The sequence below is a fragment of the Lepus europaeus genome, chromosome 5 (assembly GCF_033115175.1).
Source record: "Lepus europaeus isolate LE1 chromosome 5, mLepTim1.pri, whole genome shotgun sequence".
NCBI classification, from domain to species: domain Eukaryota; kingdom Metazoa; phylum Chordata; class Mammalia; order Lagomorpha; family Leporidae; genus Lepus; species Lepus europaeus.
Genome location: NC_084831.1, coordinates 27,471,523 through 27,495,567, shown reverse-complemented (window position 1 = coordinate 27,495,567; position 24,045 = coordinate 27,471,523). Strand labels below are relative to the sequence as shown.

General features: G+C 40.9%; 1 protein-coding gene across 8 annotated transcripts in view; it reads right to left on the bottom strand.

The window, feature by feature from the left end:
• ZMYM4 (zinc finger MYM-type containing 4) overlaps positions 1-24,045 on the bottom strand; it is a 183,001-nt gene that overhangs the window by 3,703 nt on the left and 155,253 nt on the right. For all 8 annotated transcript variants that reach the window (XM_062190933.1, XM_062190935.1, XM_062190934.1 and 5 more), the window contains 5 exons: positions 20,709-20,880; positions 20,433-20,528; positions 15,872-16,023; positions 3,489-3,600; positions 1,887-2,135 (listed from right to left, as the gene is read on the bottom strand). In XM_062190933.1, coding sequence (XP_062046917.1) covers positions 1,887-2,135; positions 3,489-3,600; positions 15,872-16,023; positions 20,433-20,528; positions 20,709-20,880 — 781 coding nt within the window. The remainder of the gene's footprint in view (positions 1-1,886; positions 2,136-3,488; positions 3,601-15,871; positions 16,024-20,432; positions 20,529-20,708; positions 20,881-24,045) is intronic.

Below are 24,045 nucleotides of genomic sequence, written 5' to 3'. Positions count from 1 at the left end.
GTTCCCCTGCTCACCACAGTGGAGGCACCATGGCAGAAAGTGTGATGCTACTGCACAGCCTCTAAGCCGAGCCTGACTTTGTTAGCAGACATTATTAGCCATATGGAAAGTAGGTCAAGGTAGCAGTTGGCATCACTTTACCTGAAAAGATTTCTACCGTAGGTTACCATTGTCTACTGGGCATTTGTTCAAATTTCTTTAATCTGTCACAGTCTTGTGAGAACTGATGGGAAAAGAAATTCTCAGCAGAGCTGGCCATTTAATAATAACAAACCTTTTTTCAGCAAAATAGCTTTGCAGGGGCAAGGGTTCTCAGAAAGAATCCAGGGTGCAGGCGTAGAAAAGGGATTGCTTTTTCCTCGTCTGTCTTCAAGAGAACACTTGGTAGAACCAACACGTGAGAACCCAAGGTAAAAAGGTTTTCTTCTTTTTTTATATCTGCTATTAATAACTGTCCTGGAACTTTTCCCAGCTTCCTACATTAGTTGGTACTTTAGCCACATTCACCTGTTTTCTATTTGGAAGCTACCTAAATATAAAGACTGTTACTCATTCAGAAGATAAGCTGAGATTATTACCAAGTCTTGTTTTCAATCAGAAAACAAGGAAGTATAACCTGACTGGTTGTCCCTCCCCAGTACCAACTAAGAGCACAAAGTGGGTTCCATATGAACAAAACTAAGGAAACAGGACATAGGCAAAAAAGCAAGGCAATCTTCATCTTTCCTAAAGTAAAGAAACCACTGAGGAAAAAGTTTACTCAAAGGTAAACACTGCGATTCTACTTCACAGATTTTGCTTTCAGTGATTTTAAGTTCTCACATTCAAAAAATGTATTTTACCCTTAGAAGTAACTACTGGATTTTGGCAGTCTTAGCATTTATGATTCTGGTTAAAATTAATTTACTTTCTAGTTCTATAATACCAACATTAATTTCTTAAACATTAAAAACAAACTGTTATAGGTTGTTTTTGGAATGCAAGACCATAAATCTAATAAAACTTTCACTGCTGATACTGCGTTCCTGTGTACAAAAGCAGTATACTGTAGGTCATCTGTTAGCTTTCACTGGAATTTTACAACATAAACTAAAAAGAGACGCTCTGGTCAAAAAGAAAAAAACACTTATAAATCTTTTTTTATTTTTTATTTTATTATCTTTTTTTATTTTTGACAGGCAGAGTGGACAGTGAGAGGGAGACAGAGAGAAAGGTCTTCCTTTTGCCGTTGGTTCACCCTCCAATGGCCGCCGCGGTAGCGCGCTGCGGCCGGCGCACTGCGCTGTTCCGATGGCAGGAGCCAGGTGCTTATCCTGGTCTCCCCTGGGGTGCAGGGCCCAAGCACTTGGGCCATCCTCCACTGCACTCCCTGGCCACAGCAGAGAGCTGGCCTGGAAGAGGGGTGACCGGGACAGGATCGGTGCCCCGACCAGGACTAGAACCCGGTGTGCCGGCGCAGCAAGGCGGAGGATTAGCCTGTTGAGCCACGGCGCCGGCTGAAAAAAACACTTATATATAACAGATTACAGGTTAAGCAGGCTTCTATTAACAAGCAACTGATTCAGCTGATGCCTGTAAATAAGTGATTCTAAGACCAGATTGTGTATTTAAATTTGCTGAGAAGTTTTAAAATGAAGATTATTCGGGCTCTACCCAGTTAAAATCAGAATTTCTAATTTAAAAGCCAAAAAAGTATGTAGAAAGAAATGGTCCCTCTCATCTTGAGGCAAGCTTTTAACTTCCCCTACCGAGAGAGGAAAACATCCAAATATCACAATAAACCTGTATTCTTCTTCCAAGTGTAGAATTTACAGCTGCCATCCTGCAGACACGCTCTAATTGGGCAGCCATGCGACTTCAGATCGAACCTTACCAGCCCCACACACCTGGTTCTGACTCCTGCTTCTGTGTCGGTGGGAAGAACCTCAGGTAAGTCATCTTGGTACTGCACTTCAGAGCTCTGGTGCGCCGCATCACATGGGCAAAGGAAAGCTTCAAGTGCTCAGTAACATTCTTCAGCTGAAAGTATTTGGTATTGAAGAAAAGAAGGGTGTTCAAGAGGACAATCGGCGAGTACGCGCCCAGCTGTTTGCACTCCCACAAGTGCTCCTCTTCAATGCGAGAGAACATGTAACCTGGACAGAAGCGGGAAAGCAGCAGCAGTAAGCGCCTGTAAACAGCACTAAGGAGCTTCTCGATTCTAGGATGGCAAAGCGTGAAGGGGACGATTGATTGTTTCTTTCTTCCCCCTCAGCAGAAAAACTGCAAAGGCAGCACAAGGAGAAGGAGGGAAGGTTTCACTTGCGAAGACTCCGTGAGCATTCATGCCCCGACACCATCCTAACCTGCTGTTATTCTAGATCAGCGGCTGGCAAGCTTTCTCTACAAAATGCCAGAGAGAAAATATTTTTGGCTTTGCAAGCCATAACCACTGAACAATTTTGTTGTTAAAGAAAATAAGAAACCACAGACAACATATAAAACAAGCAGGTGTGGGTATATACCAGGAAAACCTTTTTATAGACAAATTTAAATTTCATATAATTTTCATATTACAATGTATTAACTATTCAAAAAGATTTTTCCTCAATTATTTGAATGTAAAAAATCATTTTTAACTCACGGACTACACAGAACAGGCCAGATATGGCCCATGGGCTTCAGTTTGCCAACTGCTACTGGAAATCATTAAACTTACTGTCGGCTGGCTTAGTCTTCTTAGCCAAGCTCATCAGTGGGCAGATCGGTCCCCTCCCCCTTTATGTTTATGTATATTAACAGGTCTGGGATTTTTCTTGCAAGTCAGAGGACTTACAGAAGAACTAAAGTAACTGCACCTTCCTCATGATTCCCCTTACAGCCTGGTCTCCTACTCTTCCTTCCTCAGTCTGCTTTGCTGCTCTGTCTGCCATCCACTCTAGGGCAACCATCCACAAAGATGACTTCCTTATTTCCAAATCTATAGCCCCTAGGCCTTCGGTCAATGTTGAACACATCAAACCACTCAGAATGCTTCAGCGATACTCAGCAGTGAGATAGCCTGGGTAAACATTCCTGACACAAGGAGCAAATTATAGACTTGTCTGCTGACACTGGTCAAAGACAGTTCAAGGATGAAGGCATAACTGGCTTCAAACATTACTGAAGAAGCTGAAAAGGCCCACGTGTACCAAGTAGAAGGTGTGGCAGCTACTGGTACAGTTACAGCTTTACCGACACTATCACATCAAAAATGGTTTCCAAAAAGGTAAATTTTACTTAAAGTTATTTTTAATTCTGGCAATTAGTATCGACCTATACATGCACTGTATGGAAGTTACGCTTTTACTAAAATAACCAACAATAAGCAAAGACTTATTTCAAAAGCCCACATTATAAAACAGTACAGAAATATAAAATGAACAATTTATAAGAAGATAATTATAAAACTAAGGCAGTTTAAGAAAGCATATCATGAAAACAATCGAAATAAAAAATAATTATCCTACCATTAGGAAGTATTGTAGGTTCCCATATTTTCAAGAGTTTGGTAAGCTCAATCATAAATCTGGAATAGGGCTCAGTAAAAATGTTATCTATTCTACCATTTTCAAACAGGTACTATAAGGGAAAAAAGAGGAAATACACATGTTGATATAAAGAAAACACAGATTAAAAATTATTATAGCTTTCCCTTAATATTTGCCCTTAGAATATTGTTTAACTATGTTCAACTTCTAAGTATTTTAAGGGTATCTGTTTGAAATATAAGGATTCCAGTCAAATGCCCCCTCCACATGAACTGACACTGCCTTCACCACTGAACCTGCAACGGATTTTTCCTCCCTTTTAAGACATGGATGATACAGAGTAACTATAATTTAAAAAAGAACCCTTTTCTCAGTCTGTGAAACTGATACTCTAGTGTGGCCTTCTCAAACATTTTTTTCCTGACTCATAACACAGAACTGCAGATGTACTTTAGAAAGCTTCCAGTCTACCTTAGTATCACTTCCTGAAACTCCAGTTACTCTCAGGTGACCGAAAAACACCAAATTTACAATCTGTTCATTTGGAGCTTTAAAACACATCTCTAAACTGTCTGTTGCACAACCTCACACTCAGAAAGTTCACATCTAATTACAGGACATGAGACTACGGTAACTGCAACCATCAACAACCATGTTACAGGACAGGCATCTAAGAACAGCTTGAGTAAAGCACAGTTCAAAATTATACTGAGGGTACACATGAGCTAGAATAAACTGAGTTAGGGAAAGACCATGAACAATTACAGGATAAAGGGCAGCTTTCTGTTTATCTGTAGCTATCACAGTTTCCTGCATTTCTGTCTATGTGTTATCTGGAGAACACTAGACCCATTTAAATTTATTCTAATAAAAGTTATGTACCAGGGCTGGCACTGTGGAGCAGCAGATAAAGTCGCCACCTGCAGTGCTGGCATTCCATATGGGTACCCATTCAAGACCTGGCTGCTCCACTTCCAATCCAGCTCCCTGCTATGTCCTAGGAAAGCAGCAGCAGGATGGCTCAAGTCCTTGGGCCCCTGCACCCACGTGGGAGACCTGGAGGAAGCTCCTGGCTTCTGGCTTCAGAATGGCCCAGCTCCAGCTATTGCAGCCACGTGGGGAGTGAACCAGCCCTCTCTCTGCCTCTGTCTCTCTGTAACTCTGCCTTTCAAATAAATAATCTTTTTTTAAAAACCTATGTACCAAATGTCCATTTTTATGAAGCCTCCTCAAAGGTAATTTATCATCATTTTGTCAGATTACAAACGGGTTGTTGGACAGTGTTTTCTTTTACCATTTTTTTTTTTAAAAACATTTATTTATTTGAAGGGCTGACAGAGATATCTTTCATCGACCGGTCCACTCCCCAAATGCCTCAATGGTCCAGGGCAAAGTCAGAAACCCTGAGTTCCATCAGAGTCTCCCAAAAGGATGGCATGGGCCCATGTACTCTGGTCATCCTCCACAGCTTCCCAGACACATGAAGCAGGGAGCTGGGACTCAAGCTGGCACCAGGATACAGGATGCAGGCATTGTAGGTCACAGCTTAGCTTACTGCACCACAACACTAACCCCTCTTCTTTTAATAAAGTAATTTTCCCAAAAAATGTATTTTCATTATGCATAAAGTTTAAAAACAGGAAAAGTAAAGAAAGGCTACTCAAACACCACAAAAGCTAATTACTATTAATATTTAAGGATTTAAAAAATTTTTTAAATTTATCTTCATTTTATTTAAAAGGTAAAGAGAGGAAAAAAGATACAGACACACACACACACACCTTCCATACACTGCTTTACTCCCCAAATGCCTGCAACAGCCAGGGATTGGCCAGCTCAAATGCCAGGAACCAAGAAACTCCACCTTGCTCTCCCATGTGGGTGGCAAGGACCCCAAACACTTGAGCTATTATCAGCTGCCTGCCAGGATGCACATTCGCTAGGCTGGAAGCTGAGTAGCTGGGACTCAAATGGAAACTCAGATATGAAATGTAGGCATCCCAAACCGCTGACGTAAGCCACTTGTCACTCCAGATGTTTCTTAAAAAATCTTTTATAAATACACAGAGTTGCCACTTAAGGAATGAACCAGTGGATGGGAGATTTATCTCGAGACCTCTGTCTGTCCCTCTCTTTCTGTAACTCTCTTTCAAATAAATTCTTAAAAAAAGATACAAATACATATAGTTGAGTTTTGAATATATACACAAATGTATCAGTACAAATAAAATACGTATTTTTTAAAAGTCTCTTCCCTCTCAGATCAAGAATCAAAAATGCAAGTTTATGCAACTATGAGTTGTAATGAACCATGTAAACAGGAAATTAAGGGGGGGAAGCCCACTTAAAATGACATGAAAAATAATAAAATACTTAACATAAAATTTAACCGTGGGGCTGTAGGGCTTACACAAAACTACAAAAACATTGCTGACAGTAAACATTAAAGACTTAAATAAATGGAATACATCCTATATTCATGAATTAGAAGACAAAGGAGTTAAGATAGCAATACTCTGCAAAGCAATCTAGTTTCAATGTAATCCTACCAAAACCCCAATGGCCAGGAGCAGGTGCTTTAGTCTAATGGTGAAGACAGCTGCTCCCATTTTGGAGCACCTGGGTTCAACCAGCAGCTCTGGCTCCTACTCCAGCTTTGCTGCTAGTGCAGACACGGGAAGGCAGAGGTGATGGCTCAGGTAACTGAGTTCCTGTCACCCATCTGGGAGACCTGTCTGGTGTTCCTGGCTCCCAGCTTTGGCTTGGACCAGCCTGAGCTACTGAGGGCATTTATGGAGTGAACCAGCATATGGGGCCACATTTCTCTCTCTCTCTCAAAAGAAAGAAAACAAACAAAAAAAAACCCAAGAAAACTCAATGTTCTTTTTTTTTTTTGCATAAAAGGGAAACATAAACCTTAAATTTATATGAGATTTTAAAGGACCTTGAACAACCTAAAAAAATCTTGAGGGATAACATTTGCTGATTTCAAAACATAGCCACAGTAATCAAGGCAGTGTGGAATGTCATATGAATAACCACATTGACAAATGGGCTAGAACCGACACAAAGTAAGCACATTCACTTTGTTCAAATGATTTTCAACAAGGGTATCAAGATAATTTAAAGAAAAAATAATAATTTCTTCAACTAAAGAGGAGATCTGGATATCCACATACAAGAGAAGGAAGGTAGGGTCTATCTCACACAGACAGAAAAACAACTCAAGGGGCTGGCACTGTGGCACAACAGGTTAAGCCGCTGCCTGCAATGCTGGCATATTATATGGCTGCCAGTTTGAGTCCCAGCAGCAGCATGTCCAATCCAGCTCCTTGCTAATGTGCCTGGGAAAGCACAGAAAGATGGTCCAACTCCTTGGGTCCCTGTATCCACATGGGAGACCTGGATGGAGTTCTGGACTTATGGCTTGGCCTGGCCCAGCTGTAGCTATTGTAGCCATTTTGGGGAGTGAACTAGCAAACTGAAGATCTCTCTCCCTCTCTCTATGCCTTTCAAATAAATTAATTAACTTAAAATAGGTCAGTGATTTAAACACAAGAGCTAAAACTCTTTGAAGTAAACAGATAAATTTTTTATGTCCCTGAATTTGGCAATGGATTCCTAGATATGACACTAAAAAAGCACAGGGAACCAAGGAAAGGAGGAAAAGTTGAACTTTATGAAAATGAAATTTTTTTGTGATTCAAAGTACACTATTAAGACAGTGAAAAGAAAACCTAAAGAACAGGACAAAATATTTGCAGATCACTTATCTAATAAGAGTTTAATGTCTAGAATATATAGAAAAAAATCATACAACAAAAAAAAAGACAAACAACCCAAATAAAACATGGACAAAGGACTTAATTTTTTCTTCAAAGAGGAAATAGAAATGCTCAATGTTATTAGGAAAATTCAAAGCAAATACACAATAAGATAGCATTTCATGCCCTCTAGAACAATATTTTAAAGAAGAGGGGAAGGGCATTTGGTTTAGCAGTTAAGATGAAGCTTAGGATGCCCTGCATCGCCTACTGAAGTGCACAGTTCTGGCCGTGCTTATCCAGCTCTGCCAATGCACACCTTGGAAGGCAGTGGTGATGGCTCAAGTACTCGGACTCCTGCCACCCACATGGACCCAAGTGGAGCTTTGGGCTCCTGGCTTCAGTGGAGCCCATCCCTGGCTACAGCACGCATCTGGGGAGCAGACACAAGATCTTTATCTTGCTCTGTTTCTCTGCCTTTCAGATAAATAAAAATAAATGCAAAGAAAACCAATGTGACAATGAAAATACATGATCAGTGTATGTGTATAAATTTCTCTGGAGACAAATACTGACCAAAGATTTTCTATGTTGAAGAATCTACATGCATTTGAAGTTTGAACAGCCACTGTCAGACAACTTGCAAACTAGAAAACCCTGCAAGAGTGAGTGTGTATGTGTATTCATTAATACTTGGTATTATCACAGTTCTCAAACTTTCAAAATTTTAAACTACCTAACAGCTGAAAAATTTTCCCTGATTAAAGTAGAGCACCTTTTAATACTGGAAAGGCAGAACATAGTGATCACAGTCACGGATGATGGAGATGATGCACCTGTGCAACTGTAGGCCACACTGGCCAACCTCGATATGCCTCAGATTTGTCAACAGAAAATGTGACAGTAATAGTTCTTACATGTAAAGGGTCATTCTAGCAAATAAGTTAAGTTATGCAATGGACTTTTTTACTGCACAGCTATACAGGAAGTTGATCACTCTGTCCTGGTGCATTTCGTCTACTGGCCATCTGTTCTATTCCTTCTGGTACTGGCCTACTGGTATCTTTTGCCATTTTTGGGGTAATATTGCATCATTTTATTGATTTATAGGTGCTTTTCACTCATTGGATAGCAAATTTTGGTTATGCATGTCAATCCTGTGAATTAAGAAAGCACTTTCAGTTGGAAGATGTGACAAATAGATTATAAAACAGAGTGTTAATAGGAATACTGTCTTAATTTTAAAATTTTACTTATTTGAAAGAGAGAATGCGAGAGACAGAAAGAGATAATTTCCATCCACTGGTTTACCTTCCAAATGCCCACAATAGGCAGGGTTGGGCCAGGCTAAAGCCAGGAGCCAGGAACTCCATCCTGGTCTAAACATGGGTGGCAGAGACTCAAGTACTTGGACCCTCTTGCACTGCCTTCCTAAGCCCATTAGCAGGAAGCTGTACTGGAAGTGGAGCAGCCAGGACTCAAACTGGCACTCTAATAAGGGATGCCAGCATTCCAAGGGGTAATATAACCTGCTGCGCCACAATGTGGGTCCCAATTGACCTAATTTTTATGGGGAGTAATTTGGCAATATGTAGCAAAAACCTAAAATAGTGAGTTTATGTCTTTGTTCCTAGAAATTCCAGTGGATTTCGTGAATTTATGCTATGGGGGCTGCCTGGTGCAGCAGTTAAGATACTGCATTCCACATCAGAAAGTCTTCCTACTGCCAGCTTCCTCCTAATGCATACCCTAGGAAGTAGCAGGTGATGGGTTCAAGTACTTGGGGCCCTGCCACTCTTGTGGGACACCTGGATAGAATTCTGGGCTCTTGCCTTTAGACTAGGCCAGCTCCAGTTCCAGCTGTTGCAGCATTTTGGAGGCAAAAGTGAACCAGTGATTGAAATATTTCTCCCTTTATCTCTGTCTTTGAAATAAAATGAAATTAAAGGCAAAAAAATGTTAAATAATTAGCTGGTGTACAAACATATCTTTGCAAAAATACCAAACAAGACATTATCAAGGTAAAAAAAATTTTAAGATAGGATTGATAACATACGTGACATTATCTATTTTTATATATATACAAATATATCAGAAGGAAAATTGATTATATCATTAAGCAAACATGTATGACATATAATTAAGTAAAAACAATATGTTACAAATATATATTAGAAATTATATTTTTTGGGGGGCCGATGCTGTGGCCCAGTGGGTTAAAGCCCCGACCTGCAGCGCTGGCATCCCACATTGGTGCCGGTTTGCATCCCGACTGCTCTACTTCCAATCTAGCTCCTTATTGGTGTGCCTGGGACAGTGGCAGAGGATGGCCTGAGTCCTTGGGCCCCTAAACCCATAGAGACCCAGAAGAAGCTCCTGACTCCTGGCTTTGGAACAGCTCAGCTCTGGTAATTGAGGCCATCTGGGGAGTGAACCAGTGGATGGAAGACCTCTCTGTCTCTACTTCTCCCTGTAACTCTTTCAAATAAAGAGAATAAATCTTTAAAAAAAATTATACTTTTGTTGTTGTTTAAACAGTTATCTTCCATTGTTCCCTTCCCTAGTTAATGTTAACAGTGGTGGTCAAAGTGTTCATACTACAGTTGAACTCAAGATTCTGTTTTTCCTTTTTAAGATTTGTTTATTTGAGAGGCTGATTTAGACAGAGAGAAGGAGAGAAAGGTCTTCTATCCACTGGCTCTTCAAATGGCAACAGCCAGAGCTGGGCCGATCTGAAGCCAGGAGCCAGGAGCTTATTCTGGGTCTCCCATGTGGGTGCAGGGGCCCAATCACCTGGGCCATCTTCCATGGCTCTCCCAGGCCATAGCAGAGAGCTGGATGGAAGTGGAGCAGCTGGGACATGAACTGGTTCCCATATGGGATGCCAGCATCACAAGCGGCAGCTTTACCCACTATACCACAATGCCAGCCCCATTTTAACCATTCTTAAAAGTAATCTTGTTGCTGGCGCCGTGGCTCACTAGGCTAATCCTCCGCCTTTTGGCGCTGGCACACCGGGTTCTAGTCCTGGTCGGGGTGCTGGATTCTGTCCCGGTTGCCCCTCTCCCAGGCCAGCTCTCTGCTATGGCCCCGGAAGGCAGTGGAGGATGGCCCAAGTGCTTGGGCCCTGCACCCGCATGGGAGACCAGGAGAAGCACCTGGCTCCTGCCATCGGATCAGCGCAGTGCGCCGGCCGCAGCGCGCCAGCCGCGGCGGCCACTGGAGGGTGAACCAACCACAAAGGAAGACCTTTCTCTCTGTCTCTCTCTCTCTCTCACTATCCACTCTGCCTGTCAAAAAAAAAAAAAAAAAAAAAAAAAAGTAATCTTGTTGAAAAGAAATGTAAAGGGCAATACAGCTCACAAGAATTTCACTCCCTCCCACCCTTCCACCCCATCCCCAGTGGGAGATCTGTTCATGGTCTCTTTCTCTCTAGCCACCTGCAAAATGGCTTGCAAAACTAGAGAAGTCAAAGACCTCCAAGGCTTCTGGAGAGCCCCTGGTGCCAAGTTTCCTTGGCAACCAGACAGATAAAAACTCAGCCCTGCGCCCTTCACAAGAATAGACTGCCATTCCTCTTTGCTTCAGTAAAGCACCTGTTTGTTGAGGTCAGCCCCGTCTCCTTTTTCTGTCTCTCTTTTCTGGGGGTCTGAAAGGCCACAACCCTGAGCTATTCCAAACCTAACAAAATATGCTTTAACCTAGATACAAAAGCACCGGTTCATAAGTACATAAATAAAAGCTACTGAAGCATTGTTTTTAAGAGCAAAAATGTGGAGAAGAGAGAACTCTAGTACACTGCTCATGGGAATGTAAATTAGAGTTGTTATGAACACTTGTACAGAGGATCTTCAAAAGAAAAAAACTAAACAAAACAGAAACATATGATCCAGCAATCTCTCCTATCAGTATTTACCAAAAAGATTTTGACTCACTTTGCCAAAGACAGATTTGTACTTTTATCTTCGTTGCCGTACTAGTCACATAGTCAAATTTCAGAATCAACCTAATTGTCTACCAACAGATGATGGATAAAGAATATACTGTATAGAGGCTGACATTGTGGCTCAGTGAGTTGAGCCACCATCTGTAGTACCAGTATCCCATATAAAGGTCAGTTCATAGGCTGGCGCTGTGGCTCAACAGGCTAATCCTCCGCCTAGCGGCGCTGGCACACCAGGTTCTAGTCCTGGTCGGGGCGCCGGATTCTGTCCCAGTTGCCCCTCTCCCAGGCCAGCTCTCTGCTATGGCCCGGGAAGGCAGTGGAGGATGGCCCAAGTGCTTGGGCCCTGCACCCGCATGGGAGACCAGGAGAAGCACCTGGCTCCTGCCATTGGATCAGCGCGGCGCGCCGGCTGCGGCGGCCATTGGAGGGTGAACCAATGGCAAAAAGGAAGGACCTTTCTCTCTGTCTCTCTCTCTCACTGTCCACTCTGCCTGTCCAAAAAAAAAAAAAAGTTCATGTCCTGGCTGCTCCAATTCTGATCCAGCTCCCTGTTAATGTGGCTGGGACAGCAGCAGAACATGGCTCAACTATTTGGGCTCCTAACACCCATGTAGGAGATCTGGATGTAGACTAGGTTCCTTTTTTGGCCTGTTGCACCCATTTGGGGAGAGAACCAGCATTTGGAAGATCTTTCTTTCCATGTCTGTTTCTCCCTCTCTCTAACTCTTTCAAATACATAAAGAAATTAAAAAAAAAAAATTTTATTCACAAAGTGTCTTCAAAACGTTCACCAAAAAAAAGCATATCATGAAAAAACTATGTGTGGATTTCACAAGTATTTTACACAAAAAAATTTATTTTTTAATTCCATTTTCCTACAATCTTTTGAAGTTCCCTTTATAACACAATGAAATACTAGTCAGCCTTAAAGAAGTAAATTCTGTCCTTTACAACAACACAGATAGAATTGGGAAACATTCTGCTAACTAAAATAAGCCAGGCAAAGAAAGAACAATCCCACATGTTCTCACATGTGTAGATTATAAACAACTGAGTTCACAGAAGAATAAAGGTGGTTGCCAGAGACTGAGGGAGCACCATGTGGAGATTTTAGTCAGATGGTAGAAAGTCTCAGGAGGAATTTTTTTTGGAAATCAACACAGTTAAAATAGTGTACCGCATATTTCAAAACTGGGGTAAGCATGTCTATTAAGCTGTTTAAGGGGCTGGCATTGTGGCATAGCAGGTACAGCTGCTGCCTGTGACTCTGGCATATTATATGGGTGTCAGGTCATGTCCCAGCTGCTCCATTTCCATTCTTATTCCCTTAATGTCCCAAGTGTTTGGGACCCTACCACCCATGTGTGAGACCTAGATGAAGCTCCTGGCTTTGGCTGGGCCCAGCCCTGGATGTTGAGTCACCTGGGGAGTGAACAAACAGATGCAAGATCTCTTTCTCTACCTCTCTCCCTAACTCTTTCAAATGAATAAATAAATCTTTAGTTAAGATATTCATGTCCAGGGGCTGGGGTTCTGGCCTAGCAGGAAAGTTGCCACCTGAGACACCAGCATCCCATAAGGGCAATGGTTCACACCCCGGCTGCTCAACTTCCAATCTAGCTCCCTGCTAATGTTCCCAGGAAAGCACATTAGAGGATGGTCAAGTGCTTGGGCCTCTGGAGCCACATAGGAGATCCAGAAGAAGTTCCTAGCTTATGGCTTCAGCCTGGCTCAGCCCTGGCTGTTATGGCCATTTAGGGAGTGAACCAGTGGATGGAAGATCTCCGTCTCTCTGCCTTTCAAATAAATAAATCTTTGTATGTATAAAAAACAGATATTCATGTCCCATATTAGAGTACCCAAGTTTGATACCCAGTTCTAGCTCCTCAGTCTTCTTACCAATGTAAACCCTGGGAGGCAATGGTGATGGTTCAAGTAACTGGGTTCTTGCCACCCACAAGGGAGGCTTGCACTGAATTCCTGGCCCCCAGCTTTGGCCCTGGCCCCAGCTCCGGCCACTCTGGACATTTGAGAAGTGAACCAGCAGATGGGAACTGTATCTCTGTCTCTCAAATGTAAAAGAAAAAAAAAATTGCTGAGAGTACATTTTAAATGCTCCTACCATAAAAAATTGGTAAGTATTTGAGGTAATGGACATGTTGATTGGCTTGATTTAATTATTCCAGCTTGTATTCATGACTCATAACATCATTTTGTACTCTATATAATTTGTCAACTGACCACTTTTAGAAAAAAGAAATACATAGCGTGTAGATTCTAAAATATGTGTTACATTTAAATATAAAATCTGCAACTACATTGTTAATTATCAAGAATATAAGTATGAGTATAGTGAATCAGTATGTGTTATTCACAGAAAAGAATGAATAAATGAAGCCTGCCTAGTGAATTAAATCTTGATTTAATTGAACCCCACTTTTATTTAATTAAACATACTATCTTAGAGCAGGTTAAATGCACTCTTAAGGAGGGGAAGAGGTATAGTAAAAAAAAGAAACTATCTGACTTTCATCAAAAAGTTCATGGAAAACAAAATTAAAAGATAAGTTTACTTTGGGGGCCGGTGTTGTGGTGTAGTGGGTAAAGCTGCTGCCTACAGGTTCCAGTCCTGGCTGCTCCACTTCTGACGCAGCTCTCTGCTATGGCCTGGGAAAGCTGTACAAGATGGCCCAAGGGCGTGGGAAGACCAGGAGGAAGCTGCTGGTTTCTGGCTTCAGATTGGCGCAGCTCCGGCCATTGCGGCCAACTGGGGAGTGAACCAGCAGATGGAAGACAGATATCTCTCTCTCTCTCGCCTCTACCTCTCCTTCTCTCTCTGTGTAACTCTGAATTTCAAATAAATAAATAAATAATTCTTTAAAAAAAAGAAAGTTTACTTTCGTACAAAAATTTTTCTGGAATTCATGTGTAGTCTTTTAATTATATTCACTTCCCATGAATTTTCTAACCCCCCCCCACATATACAAGAATTTCAAACTTATTTGCAGCCAAATAAACTTATCTTTTATTTCTACTATCAACTCACCTTTTGAAGCATCACCATACATTCATATTTTGTAGTATGACGCAGAATTTTTAAATTTTCTAATGAGAGAAGTTTGATTTTTACTAATCTGTCTGGATATCTCTATTGAAAAAAGTGAGCAGCAAAAATAATCTGTATGGTGTAGATCCCTATTTGGCTAAAACCTAAGCCAAATGAAAACTACTAACAAATAGTTATGCTTGTCTAAAGGTCTGGCACAGGGAAAGCCTATACAGAAGGATACCTCACATGCTGCACAGAGTGGGGGATGAGCATGGAGAGAATTATTCTTTATACAGTATGTTTTTCTTTTTCTTTTTCTTTTTTTTTTTTTAAAGATTTTATTTATTTATTTGACAGGTGGAATTACAGACAGAGTCAGAGAGAAAGAGAGAGAGGTCTTCCTTCCGTTGGTTCACTCCCCAAATGGCCACTACAGCTGGAGCTACGCCGATCTGAAGCCAGGAGCCAGGTATTTCCTCCTGGTCTCCCATGCGGGTGCAGGGGCCCAAGCACTTGGACCACCCTCCACTGCCTTCCCGGGGCCACAGCAGAGAGCTGGACTGGAAGAGGAGCAACCGGGATTAGAACCCGGTGCCTATATGGGATGCTGGCGCTGCAGGCGGAGGATTAACCAAGTGAGCCACGGCACCGGCCTTGCTTTTACTTTTCTTATAGATACACTGAGAACATACTACTTTTGTAATTAAAACACAAAACTTTAAGAACAAATGCATGTCTAAAATACAGTACCATTCCCATACAATTTGACATAAAAAAGGAAATCAGCAACATTCAGATTTCTACCACCCAAAGATTATAAGCATTGTATACATTTTGAATTTATTTCATTTTATTATGTGTTTATATCACTATGTTAACATATAGTAATAAACATATAATTCATACTTTGATTCTGTTCATTTAAGGCTTCAACAGTAGCAGTTTTACAAGTAAAAGCCACTCATGTAAACCATTTTTATTGGCTATATAATATACAACTTTATAAATATAATTTACTTAACCATCACACTTCGGTGGGCATGGAAGTTATAAACAATTTCGTGGAATGATGTCTACAGTTCAGAGTATTATATTTGAACAGACTTTTAAAAGCTTAACTACTGGTAAAAAATAGTCCTGAAACATATGCTCACACTGCTTTCCAGAAATTATATACTAATTACTACCAGATATGTACAAGAACCCTCAATTCATAGTACTTTAACAAGCAGTGCCACAATCTGATGATTCCAGCTAATGGGACAAACAATGGTATATCCAGTATTTTAATTTGCATCTAAAAACTTAAACTGGAATTACAGATTTTCACATAAACACAGTCATCTATGTTGCTCCCTCTGCCCATTTTCTCCTCCTATCTATAAAAAGCACTGTCCCCATTTTCTGTTATTCTATTATCAGTCTCAATTTAGCTTACAAATATTATCAAGACTTTAAATCAGAGTTAGTGGTTTATTAAAAAGAAACCATAGGAGCAACACCAAACAACCTTTACATATTTTAATCTCGTATCTTACTTTACGAGTTCTCTCAGAATGATTAAAATTGCAACCAAATTTTTAACAATTATTTAATTTGATACCTGCTGAATTCCAAGGCACAAGTATAAGATACTGTCTGGATCATATTTTTCACCATTTGGTCTCCGCACCTCTTGGATAAACTGGCATAAGCCCAAACTCAACTCAGCAAAAGTGCAGGACAGAATATCTTCCTTCAGCTTGACAGAGCGGACTGTGGAAAGACAGAAAACACTTGAAATCTTAACTTACAACAAACACAGTGACATGACTCTAGTCCCTGAAGAAACACTGAATAGTGCTGTGTTCCAGGCAATGTGAATTCATGGATTAAAGGCACATCCTAATCCCAAGGATTTTAGTTACAGAAACAGAAGAGGTCCTCAAAAATTTCTTTAAAATGTAATTATGAACATGCATCAAAATTATCTTTAAATTCCATTTTCTATGAACTTATTGAAGCCCTCTCAATAAAGACTATGGTACAATAGGTGTAGGAAGTTTTGATTAAATAGGATTTAGGGAAAACAAAATAAGGGACATCTAACAAGGAAGTTGCAGCAGATTCTGAATGGACATGACACTGGTGCTCGACATTACAAAGGGAAAAAGAGTTAAGACATATGGACAGGCAAAGAATTCCGATGTGAGGATACGAAAAGATTTCCCAAAGCACAATACACAAAACAGTAGTCCTATGTGGCAGCTGAGGAAAACAGATTTCTAAGATCTGATAAATGCTGAAAATGCAAAATACTCTGAAGTATGCATAGTGCCTACTGGCATTAAGGGCTCTGAGAATATCTACACCAAAGAATGCTCTTTGCTATGGTTTGAACAGGATTTGGCTCCTCAAGTCAGGCAGATGTTTACATACCAACATCCTAAATTAATAGTATCAGGAGGGTGGGATCTCAGTCCAACGATGATGTAACTAGTGGGCTCTAGCTGGAGGCTCTTAGTTCACTGGGGGTGTGTCTGTCTTCTGCAGGTAATACTTTCAAGAGGGTTAGTTTTACAAGCTGACTTGCAGGGCCCAGCACTGTGGTGTAGTGGGCTAAGCCTCTGTCTGTGGCACTGGTATCCCATATGGGCACCAGTTGTAGTCCCGGATGCTCCTCTTCCAAATCCAGCTCTGCTCTGGCCTGGGAAAGCAGCAGAAGAAGGCCCAAGTACTTAGGCTCCTGCACAAGTGTGGGAGACCTAGAGGAAGCTCCTGATTCCTGGTTTTGGATGAGCCCAGCTCTGGCCGTTATAGCCATTTGGGAAATGAACCAATGGATGGAAGACTTTTCTCTATCTTTCCCTCTGTTTGTAACTCTACCTCTCAAATAAATAAATAAATAAAATCTTAAAAAAAAAAAAAAAAAAAAGCTGAGTTAGGCCCAGCTTTTCTCTTTTTTTTTTTTTTTTTTTTTTTTTGACAGGCAGAGTGGACAGTGAGAGAGAGAGACAGATCTTCCTTTTGCCGTTGGTTCACCCTCTAATGGCCGCCGCGGTAGCGCGCTGCGGCCGGCGCACCGCGCTGTTCCGATGGCAGGAGCCAGGTGCTTATCCTGGTCTCCCATGGGGTGCAGAGCCCAAACACTTGGGCCATCCTCCACTGCACTCCCTGGCCACAGCAGAGAGCTGGCCTGGAAGAGGGGCAACCGGGACAGGATCGGTGCCCCGACCGGGACTAGAACCCGGTGTGCCGGCGCCGCAAGGCAGAGGATTAGCCTGTTGAGCCACGGCGCCGGCCTGGCCCAGCTTTTCTCTTGCCACTTCCTGGCTTGCCCTGTGATTTTTCTACCACACATGCTCTGTCATCTGTTGTGGAACCTTCACCAAACCCTGTTTTGTGTTTTGGAACTTATAAACCTTCAAAACTGAGAGCTAACTGTGACCTTCTATAAAGTTAGCTTCAATCTGATACTCTATTATAGTAACAAAAAGCTGACTGATATACAGGTTTAACTTCAACTCAGATTTATTTATTTTTTATTATTTTATTTTATTTTTTTTTAATTTTTGACAGGCAGAGTGGACAGTGAGAGAGAGAGAGAGAGAGAGAGACAGAAAGAAAGGTCTTCCTTTTGCTGTTGGTTCACCCTCCAGTGGCCGCCGTGGCTGGTGTGCTGCGGCCTGCGCAGCGCGCTGATCCGATGGCAGGAGCCAGGTGCTTCTCCTGGTCTCCCATGCGGGTGCAGGGCCCAAAGACTTGGGCTATCCTCCACTGCACTCCCGGGCCACAGCAGAGAGCTGGCCTGGAAGAGGGGCAACCGGGACAGAATCCAGCGCCCCGACCGGGACTAGAACCCGGTGTGCCGGCGCCACAAGGCGGAGGATTAGCCTGTTGAGCCACGGCGCTGGCCTCAACTCAGATTTATTTGACTGCACAGCCTTTCAAATAATACAACATCCTCATGCCCTGAGAAATGCTGCAATATAGTATTCCAATTTCTACAACACAAAGGTGAAAGGTTTATGAGACATGGGTGAACAGAAGACAAGAAGGACAGGAGAAGACAGGTCATGATGAGCCTTAGATATCATAGTAATATTTTGAAGAGGACAAAGAACTTAATTAATTTTGAGCAGGAGAATTATCCAATTTGATTTGTCGAGTCATACTGGAATAGGTTGATCTACAACATGGGGCTAGAAATAAAATACCTTTCCTAGTGACTGCACTTCGTATTTAGATAGAATTGCATGTTTTCAAAGATAAACCTGGGCTCCCCTGTGCTGTACACAGATGGTGGTTCATGAAGATAAGGACCATATTTGACCATCTCACCCTAGGACCTAGCACCATTCTTGCTACATAATAGATACTCAGTTAAACATTTTTTGGATGAACAAGTAGTAGAAATCCCCTTCAGCTGTTGCATTTAGACATAGTAGTCTAAAATGATATTATCTTCTCACTGTCACTGTTGCCCTTCCTTTTTTAAAGTGAAGAATGTGGTTTAAAGTAGACAGCTAAGAGACAAAAAAAAATTCCCATAACAAGAATTTATTTACATAATCGTAGTGGAGAAAGATTATACTTGACCTATAGGAACTCAATGAGTCAGTCACAGCCCAGAGTAGCAACTAATTGATCCAATAAGGAGGGTTGTATGTACCCCCAAACCACGAGGATATACTGAGGTGAAGATCAGAGTGCATACAATCAGCAGGTATGGGAGAAGAGGGTATGGCTGAAAAATGGCTAAAAAACAAAACAAGGCCAGTGCCGCGGTTCACTAGGCTAATCTAGGCTAATCCTCCGCCTGCGGTGCTGGCAGCCCGGGTTCTAGTCCCAGTTGGGGTGCCGGATTCTGTTCCGGTTGCTCCTCTTCCAGTCCAGCTCTCTGCTGTGGCCTGGGAGTGCAGTGGAGGATGGCCCAGGTCCTTGGGCCCTGCACCCACATGGGAGACCAGGAGGAAGCACCTGGCTCCTGGCTTCCGATCGGCCGTAGCAGCCACTTGGGGGGTGAACCAATGGCAAAAGGAAGACCTTTCTCTCTCTTTCTCACTGTCCAACTCTGCCTGTCAAAAAATAAAAAAATTTAAAAAAATAAAAAAATAAAAACAAAACAAAACAAAACAAAAAGTCTGGTGACATGGACACACTCATCTACTCCTGCCCCATCTCATTCCATACACATTACATGTACAGTCTTTATAAAATTCATGGAAAATGCATATTCTGAAAAAAATCTATGCATGGACTTTAAAACTTCAAGTAATTCATCTTTTAAAATACATATTTATTTGGAAGTGAAAGACAGGGAGACAGCTACAGACAAAAGAGATGTCCCAGTCACTGGTTTACTCCCCAAATGCTTACAACAGTGGGCCACTACAGCCAGAAGCCAGGAACTCAATATGGGTCTATCACATTAGTGACAGGCACCCAACTACCCGAATATCACCTGCTGCATCCTGGGATGTACATTAGCAGGAAGCTTGAATGGAGAGTGGATCCAGAACTCGAACCCAGAGCCTAGGTATGGGATGTAGATGTTCCTAACAGTGTCTTAACTGCTATATCAAACACCTGCCCCCAAAATAAACTTATCTTTTAATTCCATGTTCCCATGAATTTCTTAAAGTACCGTGACATAAATACCGTACATAAAACATAGATAATAAAAAGCAAAATATAAATCAGAAACAAAAATTTAGAGTAAGACATAAAAATAAGTAGAAGATGAAAACTCATGTAGTGTTCAAATTATATACACGGTTGCTTTATTTGAACCCGGATTTCAGCTGAAGTGAAACCACAATATCAGTTATACAGACCTCACTATTAGAAACATTCTTATATTAAAAAGAAACCCATTTCAAGATATTTTTCTCAAAAAAACAACAAACACTGTGTTCCATGGGTTACTATAAAGACACAGCCCTTAAGAAGACATATTTTGAACCACCTTCACTGCTAGAAAGTGAAGAAAATGAAATAAAATGCCTTATATTTGCATAATGAACTTAACACTCAGAAGATACAACATCATAAATACCATAGCCTCTTTAAAACTCAGGGTAAGATATACTTAAGATTTTAAATAATTCAAAATATTCAATTTAGAAATTTAATTCAACAATATCATAAATACTTCATACCAAATGAAGAGGAACATATTTTACCTCTGCAGCCTGGCTCAGAGGATTCTTGAGAGAGTGTCTGGTCTTGAGCATTTCCTAAAGGGTCAGAACATGGGCTAGATGAAGCATGTTCAACTCCTGATGAGGACAGAAAAATAAATGACAATTAAAAATAAAAACGGAAAAATTACATAAAGCCAAAAAAGTTTTATGGGTTTTTTTTTTAACTAGATTTTATCTTTATTGAGTAGATTTTTGACCTACTTATTAGTATTTCACCCACCTAAATCAAGACACAAACTCATGCTGTGTATTTACCTCCACATTTTAGATCCCCCTGTTCTTCCTTGGCATTTTTCCACTGAACCCAATTCTTCCAGGCATTTACCCCATACATGTATTTCAGTGTCATCCCAGACACTGAACACCCTTGAAAGGCTCCTTGAATAAGACTCCTGGGCTCCACAGCCACTATAGACTTCTTCCGTCCCTGAAAGAATTCCAAAAATTTACAGGATATAAAATTTTAGTTTTGGGTCTTTAAGAATCAGGGTTCTCAAAGCTGAAAAGGGCCTTCATTAACAGAATATGGAATTTATTTTTATATCTCAAAGGCTGAGTATTAGAGAGGGAAAGGACTTTAGAGATTATGGAATCCAATCCAAATGAGAAAGAGAAATACATTAAATATTTAGAAGATCACAGTGTAATAATCGCTACCATTTGAGTATTATCCATGATGAAGAGACTGGAATCTCCCAGTGAGGTATCAACTATTCCTACCATTCAGGTTTATTTCATGGAATACATGAAAAATTTGCATTCTGGGCTATAAAACAAGCCTCAGTAAATTTTCCAATGACAAGAAAACTAAACATGCCAAGTAAATTCTACAAAATTGTAAATTAAATAACATGACTATTCCATGTGTCAAAACACAAAAACACAACACAAAAGTATTTAGAAGCAAATCTGAATTTAAATAAAAATGAAAACATGAAAATTTCTGTGATGAAGCTAAATCAGCAGAGGAAATTCATAATATTAAAATGCTTATATTATTTTCCCTTTACATGCAACATTCCAGGTTCCAGCAGCCTTGACCTTTCAGATGCAATACAGTTGCCTGAGTAGCCAGGTTGGGGTTGCAGGTGGGGGTAGGAGGAGCTTCTATGAGAAAATAGGAGGAAAAAAAGTCTAAAATCCATAACCTGAATTTCTATCTCATGAAACCAGAAAAAGGCCAGATTAAAACCCAAACTAAAGTTAAAGAAATAAATAATAAAGACAAATGAAAAGCTGGCCTTTTTTTTTTTTTTTTGAAGATTTTTATTTATTTATTTGACAGGTAAGAGTTACAGATAGTAACAGGGAGAGACAGAGAGAAAGGTCTTCCATCCTCTGGTTCACTCCCCAAATGACTGCAAAGCCAGGAGCCGGGTCTCCCATGTGGGTGCAGGAGCCCCAGCACTTGGACCATCTTCTATTGCTTTCCCATGCCATAACAGAGAGCTGGATAGGAAGAAGAGCAGCCAGGACTAGAACCAGCGTCCATATGGGATGCTGGTACCACAGGCAGAGGATTAACCCACTGTGCCACAGTTCCATCCCACAAAAGTTGGACTTTTAAAAAGAGAAAAAAACATGGGGCCAGCATTGTGGCACAGCAGGTTAAGCCACCATCTCCGACGCCAGCATCCCTTATCGGTGCCAGTTTGAGTCCCAGCTACTCTCACTCCCGATCTAGCTTACTGCTGATGTGCCTTGGAAGGCAGCGAAGATGGCCCAAGTCCTTGGGCCTCTGCACCCACATGGGAGACCTCGACGGAGTTCCAGGCTCCTGGTTTCAGCCTGGCCCAGCCCCAGCTGTTGTGGCCATTTGGGCCATTTGGGGAGTGAACCAGAGGATGGAAGATTCATTCTCTCTTTCTCTCCCTCTCTCCTTCTTTTTCTATAGTTCTGCTTTTCAAATAAATAAATAAATCTTTTTAAAAAATAAATAAAACAAAATCAGAGTTTATGAGGAATGCAAGGTTAACTATTTGAAAGATCAATATATGTCCCCATTTTAAAAGATTTAAGAAATGAAAAGCAGGTAATATTTCCACAGATCCAAGAAATCCATCTGACAAACTTCAACAGCCAATCATGATTAAAGGAAAAAAAAAAGTTTATCAAATTAGAGGGGAATTTCTTCTACCTGATATGGGCCATCTGTGAGAAACCCATAGTAAATCCTATTTAATATGTTATTAATACTGAACTCTTTCCCTAAGACTGCAAAATGGAAAAAAGGTCTGTTCTCAGTACTATTATTCAACATTATCAACTTAAGATGCTAGCCAGTTCAATCAAGCAAGAAAATGCATTTGATATTAGAAAGGAGAAAGTAAAACTGTCTTTATTCACAGATAATTATTATCTAGGTTGAAATTCCAAGAGCCTTATTGAGTAAAGTTTTAGGATATAAAGCAAATACCAAAAAATCATTTGTATTTCTATATACTGATAAGAAACACTAAAAAACAAAAATTTAAAATAATACAATTTAAACAATTTTAAAATTAAATAGAATACAAGGATACTTATAAAATGAATAGTACAAAATACTGTTGCAAGAAATTAAAGATCACCTAAATAAATGGGGAAGATATCATGCTCATGGATTAGACGATTCAAATTTGCTAAAATGTAAGTTCTCTGGTGCATAGACTCGGGACCTACTCCCACCAAATCCCAGCTGTCCTTTTCATACAAAACTGACAAGTTGATTCTAATTCTAGCTCTTGATCTCAAGGTTCAGTATAAAGTTAAACCAGTCAAGACAATAAAAGTAGGCATGTACAACAATGGACTAGAATGCAGTTTGAAAAAACAGATTCACACATAAAGTCAGTTGATGTTAAACAAAGGTACAAAAGTAATGCAATGGGGAAAGGTTTGACTTTTCTAAGAATTGTGCTATAGGCCGGTGCCGCGGCTCAATAGGCTAATCCTCCGCCTGCAGCACCGGCACACTGGGTTCTAGTCCTGGGTCAGAGCGCCGGATTCTATCCCGGTTGCCCCTCTTCCAGGCCAGCTCTCTGCTATGGCCCAGGAAGGCAGTGGAGGATGGCCCAAGTGCTTGGGCCCTGCACCCGCATGGGAGACCAGGAGGAAGCACCTGGCTCCTGGTTTCGGATCAGCGTGATGCGCTGGCTGTGGCGGCCATTGGAGGGCGAACCAACGGTAAAAGGAAGACCTTTCTCTCTCTCTCTCTTTCTCTGTCTACTCTGCCCGTCAAAAAAAAAAAAAAAAAAAAAAAAAAAAATTGTGCTAAAGCAGATATCCATCTGTCAAAAAGTGAACCCTGACTATTGCCTCAATTCAAACAAAAATTACCTAAAAATATAACAAAGGCAAAGCAGTGCATCTGCACTGATTTACACACAGGACTAATGGTTGTCAGCAACTGGAGAGGCTGACTGCACAAGGTCATGAGGGAACTTTATGGTATAAAAGAATTATTCACAATCGTGCAGGAATTACATACCATATACATTTATCAAAGCCCATCAAACTGTACACTTAGAGTTTCCAAAGCTTTTAATGCAAATATAACAATAGCACTAATTAAAAAATAAGGCTATTATTAACTTTGGGATGAGAAAGTCTT